The 26947-nt window shown below is 38.9% G+C and overlaps 1 protein-coding gene across 3 annotated transcripts in view; it reads right to left on the reverse strand.

Annotated features, from left to right (window-relative positions):
• UNC79 (unc-79 homolog, NALCN channel complex subunit) overlaps positions 1–26947 on the reverse strand; it is a 202856-nt gene that overhangs the window by 12305 nt on the left and 163604 nt on the right. For all 3 annotated transcript variants that reach the window (XM_068553881.1, XM_068553705.1, XM_068553790.1), the window contains 6 exons: positions 20539–20643; positions 12432–12509; positions 7010–7099; positions 4713–4888; positions 3559–3745; positions 1728–1925 (listed from right to left, as the gene is read on the reverse strand). In XM_068553881.1, coding sequence (XP_068409982.1) covers positions 1728–1925; positions 3559–3745; positions 4713–4888; positions 7010–7099; positions 12432–12509; positions 20539–20643 — 834 coding nt within the window. The remainder of the gene's footprint in view (positions 1–1727; positions 1926–3558; positions 3746–4712; positions 4889–7009; positions 7100–12431; positions 12510–20538; positions 20644–26947) is intronic.

Here is a 26947-nt window from a genome sequence, read left to right on the forward strand (position 1 = left end):
TTATTCCTCTCTAAAACTTCAACCAGAAACTGAATTTTATAAGCTGCAGAGGTTTCGCAGTTGCCATGCCTTCCTCATCTAACCTGGGGCTGCCAATGAATTCAGGTATCAATCTCACTAATCTGCACCACACTGTGATTCACACCAGAGGATAAACGGTTTCTGCTTCCTTCATTTCCAACTGCAGAGCTCTTGGGTTTGGGTCTTTTCTCCATCTTGATCGATCCTTTCTCCAGTTTCTTCACTGGGAGCGGCTGTTTCATTTATTGCACCATCTGTGTTTGAGGCTTTATTCTCCGTGGAACAAGGCAGTCATATTTACGACAGTTTGAAAATACCATAGAAATGATATCCCTCACCAGAAATCCCTATGGCTAGATTTTAAACACTCCAGGGGGGATTTTACCAGACTGGCTTATGTGACTTAACAAAATTTTCAGAATTTAAAATTAATTCAAATTCATTTGTAACACCATTTGTACAAGATTCACCAGTAACAAATTCATTCCCAACATTTGAATATTAAGAGAGGTTTGGAGGAGAGGTATTAATGGTATCAAAAAACTAGCGACAACAGAAGGAAACTCTGAATCTCTAGTTTAAATTTAAGGTCCCAGTTTCATCGTCCGTAAAAGAGCAGAATAGAATACTTGACCTCCAAGTGCTTCTTCAGTCCCAGACTCTATGATCTAATAAATGTAATTATCTATGCGGTGGTCAGAACTGTTGGTGCACCCTATAGTTTTCACATAAACTTCCTTTAAGTTGAATTAAAACACCTCTTTCCATACAGAACTGCCTTATAATATCTGCTTCTCTAAAGAAAAGAAAGTGCTTCCCTAAAGGAAAAATATAATCCCCTTTCCAATTACAACAAAAAGAAAATGTTTCTTAGACTAATATTCAATCAGTCAAAACCATTCCAGAATGCATTTGTGGAGTGCACTGTTGGGTTTCTGGGCACATTGGAATCATCATTATGGCGTTCTTTCAGGCCCCTTGCCCTTCACAGACAAGAATTCTACTGATGAACCCCCCATAACCAAGACACTGGATGCTGCTTTCCCAGCTGAGAATCTTCCACCAAAGTAGCAAGCTAAACCAAAGGACTCCCTTGTAAATTCCTTCCATACACCCTCCAATCTTGACTCCACAGGACTAAGCTAAGCTTGTTCAATGAAGTGGGCTCATGCTATCCATACCTCAGATATTTTCCAACAAGGTGAGCCATCCACATTAAAATGGAACTGGATTTGAAGATTGAGGAGCCTAGGTCCTCAGAGGGCAACTCAAAATGGTGAGACTCTTTTCAGGTTTGGGCCCTAACTAGAATTAACACGTATAGTCAATCTGCTCTTAAACACCACAAAGAGATGACTTAACTGGCTATGGTTTTTCCAAATTGCCTTAGAATCCAAAAATAATATAAATCTCCCTCCTCACTCTCTGACTTTATAGCACAAGACAACTCTTAAAGGTAGAAGTTTCACATAAATTTCCTTTGGCACTAGGCAGAGAAAACAAAAACGGTTTTTACTGAATTTATTTGTCTGCATTGTTTTTCATCAAAATTATTATGCAGGTAGAACATCCAGGTTATAACGTAAAAATTCACCAGTCCATTTATGTACTGTTACAACTGAGGTCTCTAAAGAAACATGTAATGTGAGGGCTGAGAGTGGTTTTTGAGATTCTGTCCAAGAGGGGAAACTCATTTGTGAACTCACCACTTTGTTATGGGCCATCAGCTGAAGGATGCTGGGTGTCACCCTACTCCAAAATTCTAGTGCTGTCAGTATCGCTGTGAAGCTGAATTCATTCTGACTTTGCACATTTGTAGCTACAGCACTTTGTTCGCAATATACGGTCCAGAGCTGAGCAAAGATAAATGCATGGAAAAGAGAACACATGTGCAACACGGAGGTCTGAAAAGGAAGAAAACAGGGAACTGTTACATTCTAGTGGGCTGTGGTGCTCCAAGGAGCCCTCCCTGCATGGCTTCGGCTTTCCAAGGAGCACAGCCAAAGTACATGTAATTCAGGTGATCCGAGGCTGGAGGAGCTGTTTCCAAGTTACAAACTCATGACTCATCACCTCCAAACAATCTGCTCTTCACTCAGTCAGTGGGAGTGCGCTTAGAGACCAAGCATCTTTTCAGAGAGAAGACACCTTAGTTTGCAGAATAAATCTACCCACCCCTTCGCCCTTTAATGAAACTGATGTTCCTACCCCTACACTAGATTAGGAAGAACAATCATTCTACCATTTTAGGGTGTTTGCTCATCTGTAACATGGGGATAACAGTCCCCTCCTCAAAGAGTTGTAGTTAGGAGTAAATGAGGTGATATACATGAACGCACTGCCCAGCACTTAATAATTATACTACTACTAGTAGTGACAGCAGTAGCAGCAGCAGCAAAGATAGTATTCCTAACTAGTAGTACTGATAGTATTCCTAACTAGTAGTGAGTACTGATAGTATTCCTGACTAGTATAAGTGCTGATAGTATTCCTAACTTGTATAAGTATTGATAGTATTCCTAACTAGTAGTAAGTACTGATAGTATTCCTAACTAGTAATGAGTACTGATTGAGTAAGCACCTATAATGTCCCAGACACTGTGGTAAAGACTTTTTATAGATCACCTCCATAATTCTCAAACCATTTCATCTATTTTACAGATGAAAACCTGGAGCTCAGAGAGGTTAAGTAACTTTTTCAATGTCACAGAATTATAAAGTACCATCATTAGGAATCAAACACAGACTGGGTTGAAATATTAGGAACTGACTGCCTAATTCCTTTTGCAAACATCGTTCAGGTCATTTGGATGGGTGCTCTATTTGATTTCAGAATAAATTTATTGCAGGTCAGCTTGCCCTGGCCTAAATCCCAGCTGTTCCCAAACCCACCGTGACCTCCTAGAATCTGCCTAAGCTCTGTGAAGGGACCTTGGCTCCTCATAACTGATTAGTACCAGTGTGTCAAGTTTGCTTGTATAGGCTCATGATTGATGCTTGCCTTGGATTGACTTTATTCTCTTAAGCACATCATCTGTCTCTACAATTTATAAGTTCCTCTGTGTAAGTGATTCCAGCATATACTTTAGTGAGTTCCCAACTGGCCTTATTTTCATTTTGTATCTTCATATATCTCTAGAGATTTAAGTTGAAAGGCAGTGCATAAAAAATTAGAGTGTAAATTTTCCTCCTCTTCATATTTGGTTCTAAAAACCGATCACAGAATTTTTATTATATTTCTATCCTTGCATTGCTCTTCATTATTTTGAGATAGAAATGCCTAGGAAGCTAACTCTTGCTTGCCTCCATAATTTATCTTCATAAAAGTAAACCGAAAAACAATTTAAGGGGAAGAAAAGATAGTCTGGGAATTTGAACAACTTTAAATAAGGCATTAGCACAAAGTTGCTTTCCTAGCATCCACAGGAGGGCAAGTGATAAGATGCATTTTCTTCTCAGAAGAAACATAATTGGCTGATAAGGGTTTCCATTAGCAATTTTGATGCATATGGTTTTAATCTTGCAGAAATCACTTACCTTTGATTGCTCTGGAAATCCAATCAGGATAACAATAAGATGGTCTGCAATATGGGAACCTGCATCCAGAGGTATTGGCAGGCAGGGAAAGGAGGCATTTGGACACACTGCATTATGAGTGAGGGAACCCAGAAGCAGCCAGGACAGCAGCCGGATGTGAGAGACACACTCAATGAATTCTTTTGGTCTATTAGGGAGGAAGGAAGTGTTAGAGATGTTTTCGTGTTTTCGGTTTCGATGGGTGCTTAACAAACGCTTACTGATGGAGGGGTTTAAAAGTGTGGTCTTGTAGGCAGTTACATGAAGTAAAACACCAAAGCAACAAAGTGAGAACAAAATGATAAATCTGTTTTTCTTGTTTTGCACTCTAATCCTGGATCTTAGCTTCTTGAGCAAAGAGCAGCCTTTGGCGACACAGGATTAAACATCATTCTTCCACAAACCTGGCTGCCATTCTGACTAGCTTCTCTTTCTAAACTCTTTCCTTTCTTCTCATTAGAAAGTTCTCGGATATCCCCACCAGAAGGGAAGGAATAGAAGAGGAGATAAAATACACAGCCACCCACATTCCTGTTCTCCAGTAATTTTCTCCCCCTGCCCCCCTTACACCCCACTCCAAACCTTTCCTCTAGCCGGGAAGCTGCCCATGCAAGATGGCAGGTCAAGCCTGCTCCAAGGTCCCAAGTAAACTAGCCCACGGGCACCTCTCTCTTCTCAGCCTCCCTTACGGGCAGGGTCAGGGGCTCACACCTCCTTGAACTCTATTTCATCTCTGATGTAGATTCTGTTCAAGCTATAATCTAAGCTCCCTGAAGGCAGAAGCTATGTTAAGTGCACAAATAAATACCTATCAATTTACTTAACCAGTGGAAATTAAGAGTTAAAGTGATAGTTCTAAGCTCCAAGTTTTCATCATCCATCAGGATGACGGAGGTCTTTGTAGGAAGGCAACTTTTGTCAGCATGTCATGAAGTACTCGTGTTCAAAAAGGCTGCCGGGTCAGCAAATAAGTATGGAAATTGGTCTCAATTCCCATCTCCCTAACCAATCATATTCTATTCTCACAGATCTTCAATGCATTCAGTAGCTCTTACTGAGCCCCAGGACACTCAGGGGCGTTTCCTGCCTCATGGCCCGAATAATAAGGGTCTTACCCTTGTTGCATTGCAGAAGGGGGATGATAGAGCCAAGGCAGATAGCGAATCACAGCTTTGTTATCTCTGTGGTTGCCCCGTGAGATTTCCATGGCTGCAATCTGAGCCAGCCCAACTTTGAGATGGCCACCAAAGGTATCTTCATGCAGAGGCTGGGAACATGTCTTCATGTGGCTCTACAAAACCAAGTGGTATTTTGTGACTTTGGCAGAGTAACTGGGGATGTTCCAGGGCACTCTTTAAGAAGATCAGGTTGTCATTTCCACACCTTCTATCACCACTCCCAAGCATACAACCCATTTAAACTTCTTCAGGGGCTTCCCATTGTTCTTAGGATAAAGGGGAAAAAAATTCCTTAGCATGGCCTAAACAACCTGGAATGATCTAGATACTGCAGATTTCTGCATCTTACCCCTTCATCCTTGTGGTCCAGCTACATTGGCTCTCCATGTTCCCTTCCATCACTGGCCTTTGCTTATGTTGTTCTCTCTGCCTGAAATACTGTTTCTGCCTCTCTTCGCCTAATTAACCCTATTCATTGTTCAGATTTTAGCTCAACTGTCACCCCCTCCAGGAAGCCTTCCCTGACCTACTCTAGGAGCCTTCCTAACCTCCCTGGTAGGTCATATCACCCTATTAGAAGCTCTCATGCTGCTGTCTACCTCTTCTTCATAGCAATTGTGAAAGTCACAATTTCACTTTAGTTTGTATGAAATTTTCATTAAAATTGGCCATCGCTGCCAGACTATAAATGAGGGCAGCCACTGTGTCTGTTTTTGCTGATCATCACATCCTTAAATGCCTAGAACAGTGTCAGGCATGTTATTGGTGCTCAATACATACTAGTTGAATTAATTCAGAAAAATTTCGTTGCTCAGTGTGGCTTAGTGGAAAGAGCACTGAACTGGGAGTTGAGACCTAGGTTCTAGACCCAGTTCTGTCCTAACAGTCACACGGCCTTAGCTAAGCCACTTGCCACTTGACCTTTCTGATCTGTTTCCTAATATGTAAAATCAGAGGGTTGGATTATGTCTACAGTCCCTAACCTTTTGGTCATCATGGATCCTTCTTATTATTTTTCTCTGTATTTTGGAAGTGGCTATAAAATTATTTAGGTAATATTGTTTCCTCTTCAGACATCAAAGTGGTTTCAGCGTGAGCAACCAGATTCAGCAATCAGTAACACGTGCGTGAGCAAACACTAGGGGAGCTTACTCAGAAATGACTGGATTTGGATATTGTGAGAAATCATCAATTTAAATTTTGATTCTACTCTCCACAGAGTATTTGCAAGTCTATCCCTATCCCAAGAAACACTTGGATCATCTGAGCAGAGTCTGGAAACTGAGTTGGGTGCTGAAGGGACCGTAGCTTTAGCTGATGAACTTCTGGGACGACTAGATCCTATTTATCAAAAAGCCACATTTAGTGCTGGGCTGCAATCTGGCTGCTCATCGGGCCATGTCTGGCTCCTCTTCCGCTCTTTGTCCGGGGCCTTCCTCAAATCTCTCGGACTATCAATCTTTTAGCTCCCTAGTCTTCTCGCGGCAGGGAAGTTGACTTGCATCAGCAATTCATTCCACCCTGCAAAGCAATCAACATCCTCAACAACCTCACTGGGATTTTATCCATATGCAAATTAAATGTTGTTCTGTCTTTAATTATTTTCTGGAAGGAGATAGCTTTAATGCAGATAAAAACCATAAACAACTTATGTTTGCATAATGTATACACATTTCATACAAACTAAAGTTTACAAAAGTGTCTTCACATGCACTGTTTCACACCAAATCTTGGAACGGGCAGCAAAGGTAGGTTGATTTAGGTGGGTTTATTAGACTTCCTTTGCTAATGAGGAAACTGAGGCTCAGGGTAGTTAAATGGGTGGCACAGTGAAAAGAGAATGGATTGGGGGTCACTACAGTCTTACGTCACCCCTGTCTCCACCACTTAGCAGTAGCGTGATCTTGAGCAAATGACTGCACCACCTTAGGCCTCAGTGTCTACATTGGTAAAATGGGAATATTTTACAATAGGGGTGTTGCGAGAATTGAATAAATGGCAAAAGTAAAGGTATGCACAGAACTGGAGCCGCCATGGAAATATCCTTTCCTTTCTTCACTCCCTCTTCACAGAGGCGGAACTCGGTTCTTCAGAATCCCAGGACATGGGCTCATTCAACAGTGCCACCACGGCCTCTCCAGGTAATGATACATTTCCATCCAGTCTGCTTAATTCCCTAAAAATGCCTCTCCGCCTCGCTGACCTGAGGGATGAGGGGACGCAGGCCCTCTTACCTTCAGTTTGGTCAGCATGTGCATGTCTGCCATGAAGTCCAGCACGTCGCTGATGTACTGTCGCACGCACTCCATCGCCGCCGTCCCGCACTGAAACGCACAGGAGGACACGGAGGGGCGCGCGCTCTGAGTCACGGCCTGCGCTTTTGCCCTGACTGCAGTGATTGTCTCGCTCTGGTTTCACGCTGTTTACTAATGAGTTGTTTCATTTTCTGGATTTCTGACTCACTTCGTTACTCTCAGCCATAACCTGTGATTGTCAGCCCCAACTTTGGACAAAAATTAATAAAAAGGCTTGTGGTGGAGAGCAAAGAAATGGGATGGCCTAGGGAAGACAGGGTTTACAGGCTTTTTTCCACTGGGTCATTGAACTGATTTTGTTTGCTTGTTTTTAAACTGGTTGGTATATAAAGATTTAGCCTATGTAAAAGTCATTAGTATCGGTCTTCATGACATGAATCACCCCAAAACAACAGTAACACTTTATCCCTCCAGGGAGTCTTAGACACACAAAAATATGTACCACCAAATTCTACCACCATAGTCTTAGATGTCTTTATCTATCAAAAAAAAAAAAAAGGACATAAACAAATATCATGTTTGTTGAAAGAGTCAAAAATTCTTATATTCAAGCACTTACAACTTCTTAGACATAGTAGGTACACTATTAAATAGAAAAATTTATCATTGTTGAATTCTTGCTAGGGATAATTAAAGAAACAAAATGGTCATCTTCCCCCCATACTAGCAGTGTGTTTGAGAAGTTTTAAAGGAAAAAAAAGCATACTTGTGTTTCAGGTTATTAAATGGAATAAACCTGCTCTCTCAGGGCAATGCAGTGAATTTAGGATTATAAACAAAGAAAAGGAAAATGGACAGACAGGCTGCTACATCAAAGCTGTATGAGAGAACCCATACATAAGACTGGATATAATGTGGATCAAAAGCAGGCCCTCTTTGAAGCCATCTGAATACTATGCTAAGGCCTTTCTTAGCTTTCTTTAGGAAAATCTGGAACATTATATACTTAACTAGCTCACCCAGTGGCTCTCATTTTCCCATATTCATGTAAATCTGCACAGCACTGAACTATATCACCTTCTATCTCTTCTAGAATGTTACGCCTGTCAGTTCCTCTGACAGGATAACAAACAGTAAAATAAGGTCATTGGCAGTTCTGTCAAGAGTGTTTTCCAAGCATTTCATATGTTTTAAGGTTTTCTTCTTTTAATTTAAATCAAGTGAAGGAATTATAAAAGGTTATTGAGCTCCTGCTTTGGGAATATTAGTCCCTTAGTGCAAGAAAGGATTTCCCCCCCAGTTTATTCCATTTTCTCTGACCTTTCACATGTCATGCAAATAAGAGCATATACTCTGCTCCTGAATTTCTTGAAAGGGATTTGTCTCTTTCATAGGCAATACTTTATACCATTTCAACTAGGCAAATGTCACAGAAAATAATTACTTGGAGCATTATTCAATATTTGTCTTTTACCTTTGAATTTCAAAAAATGAGAGGAAAGAATTTACTATTACCAGTTACTTTTGCTCTAGAGACAGTAACTACATCTAATAAAAGCCTTAAAATACACTTTCTAGTCAGGATAACTTCAGTGAGCCATCTACGCTTATAAAACAAAGCATATAATTTCCAATCGCCCCCCTTTTTTCTTTTACTTTGCAAAACATAAGTATAACCTTAGTGTGTTATTTTAAAAAACCAAAAAACATAAAGAGTCTAGCTCAACTTGTTTCAAAAGACTTATGTTTATTTCAGTGGGAAAAACTGATGATAAAGGAGTTGAAAACATACTCTAATCTCAAAAACGTGAATTGAAGTGAGCCATATCCAATTCTTTCTCAAAACTTGTATCTGATTTTAAAGTTACATTTCTTACATTATAAAGATAACACGTGTTCGATGTAGAAACCTTGAAAAATATAAATTAATAAAAAGAAGAATCACCATAATCCTAATTCCTGCTCTCCAACTCTGAGACAGCCACTGTTAATACTTCCAAATATTTTTAATGCATATAATACACACACATATATAATTTTTTATAAGATTGAGATAATTTTTTTCCAACCTGCTTTTTAATTAAATTCATCATAAGCATTTTCCAATTAATTAAATATTCTTTGAAAATTTGATTTGGTCCACATAATAGTCTATCTTATAGATGTACTTTATTTTATTTAAATAATACCCTAATGTTGCACATTAATTTTGTTTCCATATTTTTGCTATTTTAAATGCTACTTTAATAAATATACTTGTAGATAATTCTTTATGTGCTTGTAGATAATTCTATATTTAATTACTTTCTCAAACATATTCCTAGAAGTAGATTGTCAACTCTTTTTCAGCAAAACTGACTATCACCAGTAGCTTATAAGAATGCTTGTTTCACTTCATCATCAGTAAGTTTCTTTGTTAAGAAAAGCCTGCTGATTTGCTAGCTGATTTTAATTTTTATATTTTTAAATTTTTATATTTTATATTAATTTACAGCTCACTGATTGCTAGTGAGGGTAAAAGGCTTATTTTGAATGGCTTATTGGTCATTGGAAAGGGTTCTATATGTAGAGCTATAACTGTTGCTATTTTGTTGTTTTGGAATATTTGTCTTTTGCTGATTTCAATAAACCTTTATGTACTAGGGATATTATCTTTTAGCTATCGCATAAGTAGCATATATTGAGTTTTAGAGAATTAAATAAGGAAACCAGTGAGTGCTGGGCAGAGACTGGCTAGCTACTCACAGAACCATTTTTCTTCTTCCCTAGGATGCACTAGACCACATTTCCCATCCTCCTTTGCAGTCGGGTGTGGCGGAGTGACTGAGTTCTAGCCAATGGAATGTGAGTAGGAGAAATGTGCACCACCTTTAGACCTGGCCCATGAAAACCTTCCATGTACCATATTCCCTTCTCTTTCCCCAACCACCAGCTGATTGCAGAGGACTGCACATGACAGAAGAAACCTGATCCGCAAGTGCTCATGTGGAAGTCCTCCTCCCTTTGTTAATCAGGACACCCGTTTAAACTTCACTTGAGCAAACAATAAACTTTTTTGGAGCTAAGTTGCTAAGAACTGGAATTTTATCTCATAGCATCTTGCATTACCCCAACTATTGTCAAGAACCTTTAAAAAAACCCAGAATCTATTAATCTACTCCTAGAAACCTATTATAAAGAAATAGTCTAAAATATGAACAAAGATTTAAGCACAAAGATGTTTATCACACATTAGTTACAATTGCAGGATATTGAAAATAATGAAACTATCCAACAATAAGTAGTGTTTGTTAATAGTATTTTTTTAACTTTTAGTTGTATTTTATTTTTTTACTGACATATGTTTGACATATAATGATGTAAATTTAAGGTGTATAACATGTTAATTTGATGCATTTATATATTGTAATATGACTGCCATCATAACGCTAATTAGTACCTATATCACATTACGTAATTATCCTTTCTTTTTGGTAGGAACAATTAAGTTTTAGTCTCTTAGCAAGTTTGATTATTATAATACAATATTGTTGTCTATATTCACTGACCTGTGCATTACATCTCTAGGACTTTTTTACTGCTCATTGTAAGTCTGTACCCTTAAACATCACCTGTCCTGTCCCCCTACCTCCATTAATATTATTTTTAATAGTTAATGTTTACTCAGCACTTACTATATATTTAGCACCATGCTAATGTGCTTTACATGCATTATCTCATTCAATCCTCAACCTAGACCATAGGCCCTATTATATCCCAGTCTACAGATAATACAAATCAAAGCATCATGGGTTAAATAACCTTCCCGATCACACAGCTAGTAAATGTCAGGCCTCAAACTCAGGTGTGAATCAAAACCCATATTGTTAACCACTATTATATGGTGCAGTCACATGAGGTAATGTCACTTTGGGGAAAATGCTTATGACATATGAAGCCAAAGCTGCATCTATATTACAGTTCGATTATGTTTAAAAATATACATAGAAAAAAAAATATACATAGAAAAAGAAGAAAGAAAATACATTAATATGTTAGCAGTAAAATTATCTCTGGGCTGAATGACTGTTATTCTTCCTCTCTCATAATATTTCTCCACATCAAAAAAAAAAAAAAAAATGAAGTAATGTTTAGTGTGCTGTGGACAAAACTGGTATACTTATAAATGTAAATGAATAAAACCTTCTTGGAAAGCAACATGGGAATATGTATTGTGAAGATGTTCCTGCCCACTGACTAAGGAATTTATCCCAAGGATATCATTCAAAATAAACATGAAGAGGATCTTTGTGTATATGCTATATACTATGCTATGCTATACAAACAAAGAAACTAGAAAGCATATAGATTTCCAACAATATGGGAATAAGCAAATTAGGATATTGAATAGATCAAAACATGTAAAAATTTTCTAAAACAATAGGGTTCTTATTTTAGGGCAGAAGGGTTATAAGTCATCTTTTTTCCTTATTAAAATTTTTCTCGGACTTCCCTGGTGGTGCAGTAGTTAAGAATCCTCCTGCCAAAGCAGGGGACACGGGTTCGAGCCCTGATCCGGGAGGATCCCACATGCCGCGGAGCAACTAAGCCCGCGAGCCACAACTACTGAGCCCACGTGCCACAACTACTGAAGCCCGTGCGCCTAGGACCCGTTCTCCGCAACAAGAGAAGCCACCGCAATGAGAAGCCCGTGCGCTGCAACGAAGAGTAGCCCCCGCCCGCCGCAACTAGAGAAAGCCCACGCGCAGCAACGAAGACCCAACGCAGCCAAAAATAAATACATAAATACGTAAACAAATAAACTAAAAAAAATTTTTTTCTCTACTGAAAATTTAAATAAATTTTTTCCATTAATAATTTATATCTCTAAGGTTTCTCAGTTTGTTGCAATAACCTTGCTATCAATAAGTTATTGTGGTTTCTCATATTCAATCCTATCTATAAGAATCTTAACATATTTCACCAAATAGTTCACTAGTTGATGATAATAAAAGTTTTTTCAATTTTCAGAGGAAATATTATAAAGGAAAACAAGGTATTAAATGCTTATTTCTTTCTGGCAGTAGTTAAATCAAATTGGTTAACAGAAGCCAGTGTAAGAAAATTGATTCTGGAAAAATTGAACTTTAATCAAATCTATTCTGTATGCCTGGTAATTTCTTCCCTCTCCTTAACTGGCTGCTTCAATTTTATTCATGTTTCCTGGAATTAAAAGTTTCCAGGGGCAGAGATTAATTTAAATTTTCACCAGTGCTCTTTCAAACAAGATACTAATGATTTCAATTTTACAGTGTTTGTTCTATCAAAAGTGAACCAGGACACAGGCCCAAAATACCTCTTGGCTAAATGAGGAAATGAGGAGTAACAGAAAATGTGGATAATTAATTCGGTCAGGACTTACTCCAGGTAGAGAGGCGATCATCTGCTTGCTCAGGATTGTTGACTCAGCTAGTTTGGTTCCAGCATCTGCACAAATAAACTAATAAGAAATTGAAAGGATAATTATTTTTAAGAGCATTTGGACAGTAATAAGTAATTTGTAATTTTATTAACTTGGCTTAAATTCATTAGCGTTTACTTTGGTGACAATCTGCCCTAGATATATGGGACTTGCTAGTCATGAAAGTTCATTCCTACCAGAAATTCAGAATCATAGTACTGGGACTAACACACAGATTCTCACTTTAACCAGACAGTAGTTCAGTGGCACTGAAATGCCACATTCAATCAAGGAAGAAAGGAAAGATTTCAGCATTGTCAGGTTTATTCTGAAGTCATGCTATTTATTCTTCAGCACTTTTTGACAGTTCCTGAATTTTCATAGATTTTCCGGACTTCTATCATTATACCATACATTTAGAATGAGAACAGAGAAACAGTCAACTTCAGAGTGAGGACTGTACCTGTTTCTTCCCCTCCGAGGCCCCTCAGTATCTGGTCTTTCTCTTCCCACTTCATTCACGCCTATCCTCTGTGCTGATAATGACCCCCGCTCCCGCTCTGTGTCCCCACAGGACTTTCCACACATTTCCATTGGAACAGTCATCACATCAGGTTGCAATGATCTACAAGTCTATTTCTCAACCGGCTACAAGCTCTTCGAGACCACAGGTTTGATGCAGCTCACTCCCGGCGCTAGCTTCATGCCTGACATCTCGGAGGGGCTCAGCAAGAGTTTGTGAAATGAGATGATTAATCAGGTATGACTCGAGATCATGGTGAGGATGGATTTGTCAGCTTACAACTTAATTTGCTTCATTACAGATTTTTACAGGTGTTTCCCACTTAATGCAATGCCCAACTATTTATTAATGGTTTTAGGGGAAAAGTTAAACATGAAGTCTGTAGAGTTTGCTATGAGCAGCTAGTTCCTGGTTAGTTTCTCTTTCCTGGCCTCTGGCCCCAGTGACTTGAGGATCCAAAGCTGCTCCTCTCCAGAGCTCAGAGGTTCTGAAAGAAGCTTTGACCCTGACAGCTCTTCCTTCTAATTCATTTCACTCTCATCCTGGAAGAGCATGGTAAATTTAGGTAGGTCAGCCAGGCAGGCATGGTCCCCGTCAAACTGAGGAGAAGCAGTACGGATCGGGGTAGTAGAAAAAGTCTCAAGGAGGACGAGGAACAAAACCCAGCATGTTGTCAGGTTAGCCAGAGATCAGAATCTAAGCGTTATTAACAGGCAGCAGATTTTGGCCAATAAGGTGAAGCTCTAACCTCAGAAGACTTTCTGAGGGTCAGGGGCCTGTAGACTTCTCATCTGGGGCCATGAGCTGGTTTTCAAGTGTGGGAGAGGTGGTCCTCCCTGAAAGGTATTTCGGGACAGGTAACCGAGCTGGAGCTGAGACGACAGCAAGCAGAGCCGTCCCTGAAAGCCGCATGGCAGGAGGGGACACAAATCTCCAGGCTCACATTCTATCCTCTCCATTTGCCTCACAGACAGTTAGAGAAAGCTGAAGAATCTATTTGGCTATTAACTCTGAAGACCAGCTAGTAACATCTAGGGAACACCTAAAATTTTCTATTATTTTATTCCAGAATGCTTATGTCTGCTCTCCTAACTTGGACTTATTTCTAATAAGAAAAAGTAAATAAATGAGGATAAATAATAATAATGGAGCCTATAACCTTGGCAAACCTCTAAGTAAAAAAGGAAAATATTTGAGGGACTTCTCTGGTGGGCCAGTGGTTACGACTCCACACTTCCACTGAAGGGGGCACGGGTTTGATCCTTGGTGGGGGAACTAGGCTCCCGCAAGCCGCACAGCGCGGCCAAAAAGTTAAAAAAAAAAAAAAAAAAAAGTAAAACATTTGATGGAGGTGCATAGTGAAAAGAAGGAACACTCCCAACCTCCTGGCAGATACTGCATGTTTTCCCATAAAACGTATTTTCAAAAGCTATCCGAGTCTGCCATCTAAGACAAACGACTTATAAATAAGTTCCAAAACGTCCGTCAGGACTCCAACATTTTAATTAATTTCTTTACAGCAGAACCAAGAGACTGCACAGCTAAGAGAGGCCAAAAGAAAAGAGCGAGATACATCTAAGTGTGAGTGAAGCGGGTAGGAGTCCTCTGCAGTATCCTATGTAAGGATGGTGCAGACCCTGACCCCTAAAGTATGCTTGCAAGCCTGGCTGTGCCCCTAAGGGCAAGAGAAAATTTGTGAAGAAGCAAAACTTCAAGTGTCTGTATCTCCCTCAGCAGAAGCCTTTCTCTCTCACCAAACTCAGCAAAGTGAAATGAGTAGCAAAACGTAAGCAGGTTGTCAGCCATGTGGTGTTAAGATTTGAGGCCAAATTCAAACGTCCGATCTGCGAGAGCTAATAGATAACTTCAGAAGTCAGAATTAATTTTTTAAAAAATCACTCTAAAAGTTATGGAGGTGTCCCAGGGAGTCTGGTGTACTAAAAGGCATAAAAGTACATAAACCTCTAAAATCATCTACTATTTTTTATCAATGTCTTTTCCTCCAGTGTAATTTTACATAATATGTATGACTAAAACCTTAATAAACCTTTCTGTCTTCATTTTATATAGCTGCCAACTGAAAAACTCCATTATTATTTTATAGAGTTGCTCCAGATATAAAGATATAACAAAATCAGAGGGAAAAAGAATGATGGCTATAGAAGGAAGAATTCTGTACTTTTAGATAGAAATAAATATGCCACTGAAATAGGTACTCCCGCGTGAATACAAAAGAAACGCAATACCCATTATGTGTCATTTCTAAAATCATTATCAAAATGACACTCAAAATAGGATCGCCACCTCTCATCCCAGAGAGTGATCAGATTATTACTAATGGAACAAATATTAATTACCCCACATCAATAGTATTTGGGAATTAAAAACAACAGCCGTAACTCTGCCGTTTCTTTGTCCTCCAGCCCACAACTAAACTATCTTTAAAAGAAAACCTATCACCCACATGATTTCTCACAGCTTGAATATGCAGGTATATCCCACACAGTGGGAGTGCTACATGCAAATTAGCAGAATGTCTACTCTTGACACATAATAGGAGCTGAGGAAATTCTTCTGGATTTGAGCCTATATAGATTTTATGGTAGCTTTCAATGAGTTATCACTCTATTATGAAAACTCTAATCCATCTTGAGAACAATAATAATAGCTTATTACACATAAAATATCTACAGCATGCCCGCAGAAGAGAAAATGTTATCAGTGAAAGCAAAAATGTCAACAGATCTGAATTAAAACAAGATAGGGCATCTGTCCAAAGTATAAAAGGAGAACTACACCCTGATGGTCAACAATAGTAGATTCTGAAGAATACATATATTTTTTTCTATTTGGAAAATTCTTTCCTGTCTCCATGCCTCTTTTTCCTTTTTTAAAAAATCCACTTGAACATTTAAGGCCACTTGATTGTATATATAAGTTAAAACAAATAACAGGAGTGATGGCTGAACAACCATAATATAGCAGACTGGGAGATACCCCACAGTGCCAGGCCTCCAGGAAGAAGTTCTAGAAATTGAAAACCAGATTGGTACCTGTCACTGCCTTGAAATGTTTAGAACTTGAATGACCCTGCATCCCTTGGGCAAGTGTTCCATTGTCCTTTAAAGGAACACTCTTACTGCCAGAATATTTGGTAAACAACAAAAGTATGGTTTACCCATGAAAAGAATTATAAACAGAATCTCATATCTGTGAACTCATCTATCTACTAAGTTATTAATTAGAGAAGTACAGTAGTAGAGGGAATATCCTAGTGGTTCCCTGTGGGGTGAAAGAACGAATGGTAAATCCAAGGTCTGAGCAACTGACTCTCTTCTCGCTAATGGGGCTAGTGTCACTCATGACGGATCACCAGGGGACTTTTTTTTTTTTTTACTTCTAAGCTTTAAGAAATTTATCTTTTTAAAAATTTTATACTGGAGTGTAGTTGATTAACAATGTTGTGTTAGTTTCAGGTGTACAGCAAAGTGATTCAGTTACACATATACATGTAGCTATTCTTTTTCAAATGCTTTTCCCATTTAGGTTGTTACATAATATTGAGTAGAGTTCCCTGTGCTAGACAGTAGGTCCTTGTTTTGGTTATCCATTTTAAATATAGCAGTGTGTACCTGTCAGTCCCAAACTCCCAATCTATCCCTCCCTCTCACCCTTCCCACCAGGGGACTTTTTCCTTCCAGTTGTTACTTTCTTTTCTTTTTCCAAGTTGCATTTTCAGTTAAACAGAGCCGCCTCCAGTGTCCTGAGATGACGGTCATGATATCCAAGAAGGAAGCCGCTGTCTGCCCCAGACACATTGTCTGTTCATATTGTGAATCTGGTCTTCCAGGTACCAGGAACTGACACTGCCCACCAGTAAAGGGGAAAGCTTCTCTCTGACTCCATGCTAGGTTCTCTGGTTTAAGAGAAACTACCAGAGAACAGGCTACCACTTCTGCTACCCGCTTGAACATTTGTCAAGGGCAAGAGAAAAAGGAACGGGGAAACCCTGCAGAAAGATGCACCGCTTTCTGTAGAGAGACAAAAGATGCTTCTCCCTCATCCCATGAGTGGCCCCGTGGCAGACTTTTCTCCACGACTTAGCCAGGAAGCACAGTGGGGAAAAGGGAACTACTTTTGTTTTTTTTAAGGTATGCCTCACTTTTATTTCTCTCAGTAATTTTTTCATTACTGGTTTATTCTGAGTTTATGGAACAAGGATATGTTACTTCAAAATGGCATGGTGTTTAATAGTTTTTGTTGGAGAAGGTCGAAATATTACTCACTAGGTTGTTCCTCATGGGCATGATCTCAAAATGTCCCCCCGGATATCTCTTTGATCTAAACAATTTTACAATTTGATTTTTAAATTTAACTTAATGACTCAATGACAAATACATATTTGTTTTTAAAGATGAAAATGTTATATATTTGAAATGGCATAAGAGAATCCAAAATACACAGAAGAATTTACTTTTTTGTCTTCTTTCTTCCTAAAGCTAATTTGTGTTTGTTATTTATTCACCTAGCTGTGATGCAATAATCACTGTTTTCATGGTCTCCTTAAGCACTGAGCAATTTAAACTGTCAGTGTTCTTTCACTGTCTTGTGACAAGTGCTTATTACAGCCAGCTAATGTACTTCAGAGAAAAACCCGCCCCCAGCTGCAGTCACAAAGTGGGGTGCTAGAACCCAAGAAGATCAACCACACAGACCTGCTCTGCTCAAGACTGAGGGCAATCAAGGGATCAGCCTCCGATGCCTGCAGGAAAGTAGCTTCAGGGCCTGGAAACTGAGGTTGTTTTGAGGTGGCATGTCCCCAATCTAAACGCTATCAGAAGCAAGTGACTTCCAGACACTGTCAACCTGCTGGCCTTAACTCTCTCATGGGCTACTTCACCAAGCCTAGTTCACCTGCCCTCTCCTCCAAACCAGTGTTGATCTTATTAACCTTTATGGTCAGTTGCATCAAAGTTACTTGTACTCAAAAGTGGTGTTGCTGCTGATGTATGAAGAGGTAGGACTGGCCAATGGGAATCCACTGGAAGAGATTCAATCTGTCTCTTCTTAGGAACACAGATATTTCCTGGCTATGCTTTGCTTCTGTCTCCCTCTTGGGCTGTCCAGCATCTTGGTACAATGGGAGCCATTTCACTCTGACTATATCATGCCCAACATCCACTGCCATCATTTTCCAGCAGTCACTCCTCTCAGAAAGCATCATTGTGCCTGGGGAAAGTATACCAACTTTTTATTAAATCTCAAGCCTTTGAGAAAAACTCCGTTCTGTTCCCAAGGACTACTAGTATAAGGTGGGGGAAGAAGGGGACCAGTTAGTGGATATTAAATGGTTAATGACAAGGGTGTTCCTCCTCTTCTCCCAGGTAAACCCCCAAACTTCTGCACACCCTTCAAAAACATACAATCCCTTTTCTACACCACTTCCCTATTCAGTACACACCTCTGCTACCGTACCCACTACACTGCACTGGGAATTTTTGTTTCGATGTCAGCTACTCCTATCAGACAGGAAACTCCTGGGAGGAAGGGGCCATGACTTATTCATCTCTGTTTCCCCAGCACCTGGGCCAGGTCAGGGCTCATAACGGTTAATGAGCTTTCCTCCATTTCCCAGGCTGAGCTGGCCACTCCCTCCTCTACAGTAGTTTATATACTGTACAGACTTTCAGTATACTGGTTAGCACATTATAAGGGTAGGGCCTATGCCTTTATATATCTATACCCCCAGAACCTAGCCGAAGATAGGTGGTCAGTAAATATTTGTAGTGGGAAATAATGCTGAATAGTCAAATATGGCCAGATGATGGAAGACCTTGACAATTCGGGTACCACAAGGTCACTGGAGGTTTTCAATGCACAGAGTGATATGATAAAAAGCAGAGCTTTAGCAAAATTCCTCTAGGCAGCCATAGGCTATAAGACTGGATTGACGTGGAGAGAAATGAACGGTGCAAAAAGCTAAGAGCTATTATGGTAATCCGGGCAAGTGATGTGTGGGGCCTGACTAGGCTGTGCTCTATACTGATTATAGACCCTGTGGTCAGGTGCTTACGCTACTTATGCCAGCTGTGTGATCTTGGGCAAGTCACTGAACCCCCCTGAGCTGCAGTCTCCTCATCTGCGATACAGGACCAATTCCTCTCATGGTTGTAAGGAGTAAGCGAGGGGGATATATAAAGCCCCAGCATGTTGCCTGGCACTTAATAGATGCTCCGTTAATTTCCCCTTCTCCCTCATCTCTCCAAATGGCACCCAAGGTACCTAAGATTCAGGGAAACCTGTCTAGTTCCTTGATATCAAGCTCCCATTTTCCTTCAGTCATTTAAGCTCAACCTTGTAGGCCCAGACTCTGGGACATAACGCTCAGCAGGGAGAACTGAAACAGCTGTGACACACTTCCTGGGTACTTTGCACAAAGGCAGTCGGAATGATATCCTGATCCCAGCTGCAGCTCACGACCAAGTCTTTAAAACCAGGCTCAACCTTTGGGGTACGAGGCAGGATCCCAGTTTACCTGATCCCTTGCTGACACCCCTGGCATGGCCAGCCTTTTCCTAAACCCCATCCTCATGTCGTTATTCCTAAATTTATTCCACCTTTCTGCTGAAGCCTCCCTTTATTGCTTGAAGACGGCCAGCCTCTGAGGCTGAACTCCAACCCCAGGCAGAGTTTGGCCTGCACCCACCAGTCCTTTGTGACCCAGTTCAAACGGCACTTCCTTCATGAAGTCTTCCCTGATTTCACACCATATGAGGTAAGGTGCCTCCTGCTCTTAACTCCCCCCCTAGGACCTTATCTACGTCTCTTTCTCACTCATGGCACTCATCGCAGCCTGTCTTGTGTGATCAAAACCTGCACACTTGCCTAAGATGCTGAGCTAAGGATGCCGGGGATGGAGAGCTAGAGCCTCTCGTAAGCAGCCCTACAACCAAAAGCATTAATCTTTGCAAGTTCTCTAGAGCCTGTCTGGTATGTGTTCAAGCCCCGCCCCCTGCCTTAGGGCTCCTGTGGTGCTGGTTCTTTCACACCCACCTCCCACCCTGGTTGGACTCAGCCCGTCCTGCCTTTTGACCATATCTGGCTGGGCCCACCCTCACTTTCACTTCTGCTTCACAGAGATTTGGCGACCCATCCATACTCATGTGACTCCGCGATCAGACCTCAGCCTCCGGGTCGCTCATTTTTGGCTTCCTTAGTCCTGCCTCAGCTCTGGTAGTCATTAATGGGCTGCCCCTCCAACCTACTGGACCATAAACTTCTCATGGACACATTGTCATTTCATTCTTCTTTTTTGTCTTTCACAGAACTAGTTCCACAGTAGGAACAAAATAAATACTCCTTTTCTGGTCTTTCTTAGCCAGTGGAAGTGCCAAGTGCATAGTGATAGACAGATCATGGCTCATGTAAGATATATTATTTCTTATCTCTGGACAGACATTTAATTTATGCATATGTCCCACACCTTCCTTAAATTTTCCAAACGTAAGTGAATTTCATGAAAAGTGAAATGAGGCATAAGCCTACCTGCACAAGCAGAAGGAGGTTTGTATCCGGTAAAGGAGATTTAAGCTTCAGGGCCTGCAGGAGTTCTAGAACAACACTACGAGACAAATAGAATTTATCCCTCTCCTAAACAAAACAAGAGAGAAGAAGGTAAGCGATTTCTAAAAATTCAATTAGAATAGACCTATGTCAAAAGAGCTTCCAAAAGATTCACAGATCAGAAATAAGAAACAGTATTTTAAAATGCATAGTGAACTGTCCTTAAGAAATAAACCCAAGAAAAAACAAAAAGGGCATTTTTGTGTTTGTAATGAGTTTAGTGAAGCACTGAGAACACATAATTTAATGGATAAGAAAAAGATAGGCTATCTCTTAAAGACTGAAACCACAAGATTTGGTTCTTATTCACAGGGGAGAGGTTCCAAGAACTGCAGAAACTAAACAAATCTAAAAGGATTTTTTTCAATAGAAAATGATTTAGAGAAAAACATGTAACACTGTTGAAAGGGTCTCATATCCTCTCAAAAGGAACTTACTTTTTAAGTGGACTATTTCAAGCATACAGAAAAATAGAGAGATAGAATATATCATATACCTATTACCCATCTTTGTTAAATCATAGCATTTTGCTTTATTTGATTTAATACTTTTTATCAAAAATCAAACATCACAGAAATAGTTGAAGCTACCTATACAGTGCTCTCTTTTCTTTCTCCCTTCCTTGAAATAGCCACTATTTTGAATCTGGTGCTTATTATTTCATGTACTACACTTTTACTACATATGTATACCTCCATTATAAGGCTTACTATTATTTTTGCTTGTTTTTAACTTTCTATAATGGTATCATACAATGCATATCTTTCTGCAACTTAAAATTTTTTACTCCATTATATTTTTGAAGTGAGTCCCTGTTGATACATATAGTTCTCATTCTTTCAACTAAACAGCTTAATGATGTTTTATTGTATGAACATACTGAAATTCATTGATCTGTCCTTGTTAATGCAATGCTAGAATATTTTCAATTTTGTAAGCTTTTTTTATTGTCAAATATAGCACACATGCAGAAAAGTACATAAAATATAAGTGAACAGATAAACAGATTAGCATAGATTGAACACTCATGTAATCAGCACCCAAGTTGGGTACACATCACAAGCACCTTCAAAGTCCCCTATGTGTCCTTTCTTGATCATAACCAACTTATTGGAGACCCTGTAGGTCTGTATCCACTGTCTTTTCTTTCTACTCATTCTCACTTGTGGTGTCTTGCCTCCTCATATGTCTGGTTATCTTTGCATGTTGCATCCTTTATTTTTAAAATATTTTTAGAAATCATTTGAGGCCCGAAATGTTATCTTCCTCCAAAGAGCTTTCTGTTCATTTTTTACCAGGTACTGGAGGCACTAGTGATCCAGGGTTACCTTAATACACATACAAACCTTGTAATATCTTATCTTGGGCCACCAAAGGTCTTGACAGGGATCTGTGTCCATATGAGGACCACTTTACTTCTGGGTTATCTTTACTTAGTGGTCCCAGCCAAAAGGTGCGGGAGGTGCAGGATCAGAGAGTCTCCACTCTTGGAAGGTCCTGGATTCTGACTCTTTTCCCCCTAGCCTCCTGGATCTTCCAGAATTGTCACATCTTTCAGATAGGCAAACACCCCCAGGGCAAAAAAAGGTCTTCAGTGCTAGGCTCACATCTTTGCATTTCTGTGTTCTCTCAGATCTTAGCCTGGTAATTCTATATCTGGTTAGCATTTTGTTGATTTTTTAAAGTTTTCAGAAAATAGTTTGTTCACTTTTTTAAGAAACTTTTCAAATCCAGTGGGAGGATACGTTCAAATTATCTAGTCCATCAGTATCAGGAGAGAAAGTCTAGGATATTTACTGGAATTATACTAAATTTATAGGTTATTTTGTGAGAATTAGCTATCTTTATTATGCTGGGTCCTCACTCATAAACATGAGATCTGTCTCCATTTATTTAACGTTGTTTAATAAAATTTTCTGGTTATCTCAATAAAATTCTTGCATATTTTTGATAGATTCATTTTTTGTTGCCACAATAAATGCTATTTTTAAAGTATATTTTATAATCGTTTGTAGCTGAATAATTAAAGGTAGATGATTTCTGGATGTTCATTTGTATCAGCATCCTTGCTGAATTCTCATAAAAGTTATAAAAAGGTGTCTATAGATAGATTCTCTTCAGTTCATTTGTAATCACATCATCTATGAAAAGGGAGAGTTTTTTTCCTTTCTAATCCTTATACTTTGATTTATTCTTCCTGTCTTACTCAACTGAGCAGGACCTCCAGAACCAGAGCAAATAGAAGCAGTGATAACGGCCATTCTTGTCTTAACTTATGATTTTAAAGGGACTACTGTTGGCATTTCACCATAAGTATAATGTTTCCTAGAGATTTCTGGTAGACACCCTTTATCAAGTTATCCCTTTTACTCCTAGTTTGACAAGATTTACCATAAATGGATGTTGAATTATATAGAATGCTTCTTTTGTATCTCTTGAGATAATGATAAAAGCTTTTCCTCCTTTAATCTGGCAACATGGTAACATAAATAGATATTCTAATATTTAAACCAATTTTATATTACAAGAAAATCCTCACTAGGTCATGAGGCTTTAGTTTTTTTTAATTTTTTAAATTGAAGTATAGTTGCCGTACAATATTATATAAGTTCCAGGGGAACAATATATTTAGTCACAATTTTTAAAGGTTACACTCCATTTATAGTTATTACAAAATATTTCCTATATTCCCCATGTTGTACAATATATCCTTATATTTTATACATAATAGTTTGTACCTCTTAATCCCCTACCCCTATATTGCCCCTCCCCACTTCCCTCTCCCCACTGGTAACCACTAGTTTGTTCTCTGTATCTGTGAGTCTGCTTCTTTTTTGTTATATTCACTAGTTTGTCGTATTTTTAGATTCCACATATAAGTGATATCATACAGTATTTGTCTTTGTTTGTCTGATTTACTTCACTTAGCATAATGCCCTCCAAGTCCATCCATGTTGCTTCCAATGGCAGAATTTCATTCTTTTTTATGGCTGAGCGTGAGGCTTTATTTTTAATGCATTAACTTGGGATTATTCATTCAGAATTTTTGCATCTTTGAAGTATAACTGGCCTATAATTTTCCTTTCCCCTATTGCCCTTGTCTGGTTGGTATCAAAATTCTATTGGCCTCATAAAATATGTTGCAAATTGTTCCCTTTTTTTCTATTCTCTGTTTTAGTTTGCATGAAGTAGAGATCAATCTGTTCCTTAAATGTTTAATGAAAGTTGTCTTTAAAATTGGAATGGTTTTTAAACGTAAAATAGATAGCTAGTGGGAAGCGGCCGCATAGAACAGGGAGATCAGCTCGGTGCTTTGTGACCACCTAGAGGGGTGGGATAGGGAGGGTGGGAGGGAGGGAGATGCAAGAGGGAAGAGATATGGGAACATATGTATATGTATAACTGATTCACTTTGTTATGAAGCAGAAACTAACACACCATTGTAAAGCAATTATACTCCAATAAAGATGCTTAAAAATAAATTGGAATGGCTTTTAACTACCGATTCCATTTTTTCATCATTTAAGTCTAGCCATCTTTTTTCTGATTGTTACATATTACATTTTTTCTAGAAAATTGTCCCTGTTTCCCAAGATTTCAAATTTACTGGCTAAATCTTCTCTTTATATTCTTCATCTCTTTATTTCCCTTTGCTGCATGCTGTATAATTTCTTCAGATCTATTTTCATTTCACTAAATCCCTCTTTGGCTATGTCTAATTTGCTCTCTAACCTGTCCACTGAGTTTTTTTTTATGTCAATGACTATTTCATTTCTAGAATTTCTACTTTGTTCAAATCTATCTGGTTTTTTTTTTTTTAAGTGACTACATCTTTTCTCATGTTTTTAATTCATCTTTTAATGCTTATCATTCAGAGTATGTCTTTATAGTCTCTATCACATTGTTCTAATATTGGAAGTTCTTAGGGGGAATAATCTTGATTTTTGTTGACTATGCTAAAGTAGCTCATGGTGGATTATTTCTTCACGTTTTGTAATTTTAGATCATGATCTCATGTTCATCCAGATTTTAATTATGGGAATCCTGTTGGGCCTAGGTTGAAGGCATATCCCTCCAGAGAGGTTTGAGGATTGATTTTGAGCTTGCTTCTGCCAGACACTCCAATGCAATTACTTGCCCAGCACCAATTTATTTGACTTTTGGGGGTTCACACAGCATGCAGGTATTACAAATTCAAATTCTAAACATGTTCAAAGATAGGCTCATGTTTACTAATTCTCAAGGGAAACTACAAATCTTTCAGTTCCCAGGCTCAGACAGAGCCCATTCTTTGTCACCTCCATATAAGAATATATCCTTTCCAAATCAAACTTTTCTCAAACATATAGCCTTTCAAGGGTTCTGGCTTTCTCCTGGGGACAACTCAGCTCCAACTCTCAGCCTGAAATAGTCCCAAGACTTCATTTCCTTTCTCTGTATGGGCTTTAAAACTCAAGTCACTACGGAATATAACAAAAAAGAAACAGACTCACAGACATAGAGAACCAACTAGTGGTTACCAGTGGAGAAAGGGAAAGGGGTAGGGGACTAAGAGGTACAAACTATTGGGTATAAAATAAGCTACAAGGATATATTGTACAACACAGGGAATATAGCCAATTTTTATAATAACTATAAATGGAGTATAACCTTTAAAAATTGTGAATCACTATATTGTACACCTGGAACTTATATAATATTGTATATCAACCATACTTCAATTAAAAACAAAAAACTCAAGCTACTAAATTACCAAAACAATCAACTTCTCTACCCCAAGACTGCTACAATATCAGCTTATATGCTTACCACTCTGGTTCTCAATTCCCTTTTCATTTTTGCAACTCTCATTCTTATAAAATTTGCTATATATTTAAAATCATGTTTATTACATTTCATCCATCACTGCTAGCGTTTTAAGTGGGACAGTTTTCAAGTTATTGAGACTGCCCGATTGCCAAATAGTCTCCAAAGCTATTACCTTTCCATGTCTTTTCTTGGGCACATGAAAAGATGCTCAACATCACTAATTATTAGAGAAATGCAAATCAAAACTACAATGAGGTATCACCTCACACTGGTCAGAATGGCCATTATCAAAAAAATCTAGAAACAATAAATGCTGGAAAGGGTGTAGTGAAAAGGGAACCCTCTTGCACTGTTGGTGGGAATGTAAATTGATACAACCACTATGGAAAACAGTACAGAGGTTCCTTAAAAAACTAAAAATAGAACTACCCTACGACCCAGCAATCCCACTACTGGGCATATACCCTGAGAAAACCATAATTCAAAAAGAGACATGTACCACAATGTTCGTTGCAGCAATATTTACAATAGCCAGGACATGGAACCAACCTAAATGTCCATTGACAGATGAATGGATAAAGAAGATGTGGCACATATATACAATGGAATATTACTCAGCCATAAAAAGAAATGAAATTGAGTTATTTGTAGTGAGGTGGATGGACCTAGAGTCTGTCATACAGAGTGAAGTAAGTCAGAAAGAGAAAAACAAATACTGTATGCTAACGCATATATATGGAATCTTAAAAAAAAAAAATGGTACTGATGAACCTAGTTGCAGGGCAGGAATAAAGAGGTAGACATAGAAAATGGACTTGAGGACATGAGGTGGGAGGGCAAAGCTGGGGCGAAGTGAGAGTAGCATTGACATATATATTCTACGGAATATAAAATAGTTGGCTGGTGGGAAGCAGCAGCATAGCACAGGGAAATCGGCTCAGTGCTTTGCGATGACCTAGAGGGGTGGGATAGGGAGGGTGGGAGGGAGGCTCAAGAGGGAGGGGATATGGGGACATGTGTATGCATACGGCTGATTCGCTTTGTTGTGCAACAGAAACTAACACAGTATTGTGAAGCAGTTGAGGAGAAGCCTCAATTAGATACTGCTATTTCTTTAGCTATTTCTTATAGTTTCTCATTATCTGTGAAAAAGGTGGGAAGGCCCTAGATCAAAGATTTCTACAACTAATAGTCATTTTGAGTTGCAGAATGAAGAAGGGTCGAGGACAACCGGAAGAGAGAGGGCACTAAAGTTATGATAGATTATGAGGGGATATAATGCATAATGAATATTTAAAACCAAAAATATCTTGAATTCAAAATAGTGGAAGGTCCACTGTAATCAATACTTATAGTACACAGCATAGAAAGTACAAACTCATTATGATTCCTCCTCTATAAAATATATAATTTAAACAAATCAAACATAAAGAAAATTAAGAAATAAAGTGACTTCTAAAAATAGAATATCTTTTCATTATATTTGCTGCTGTGTCTTACAGATCTATTTTTTTAAGTGAAA

Source organism: Eschrichtius robustus, chromosome 1 (genome assembly GCF_028021215.1).
Source record: "Eschrichtius robustus isolate mEscRob2 chromosome 1, mEscRob2.pri, whole genome shotgun sequence".
Lineage (NCBI taxonomy): Eukaryota > Metazoa > Chordata > Mammalia > Artiodactyla > Eschrichtiidae > Eschrichtius > Eschrichtius robustus.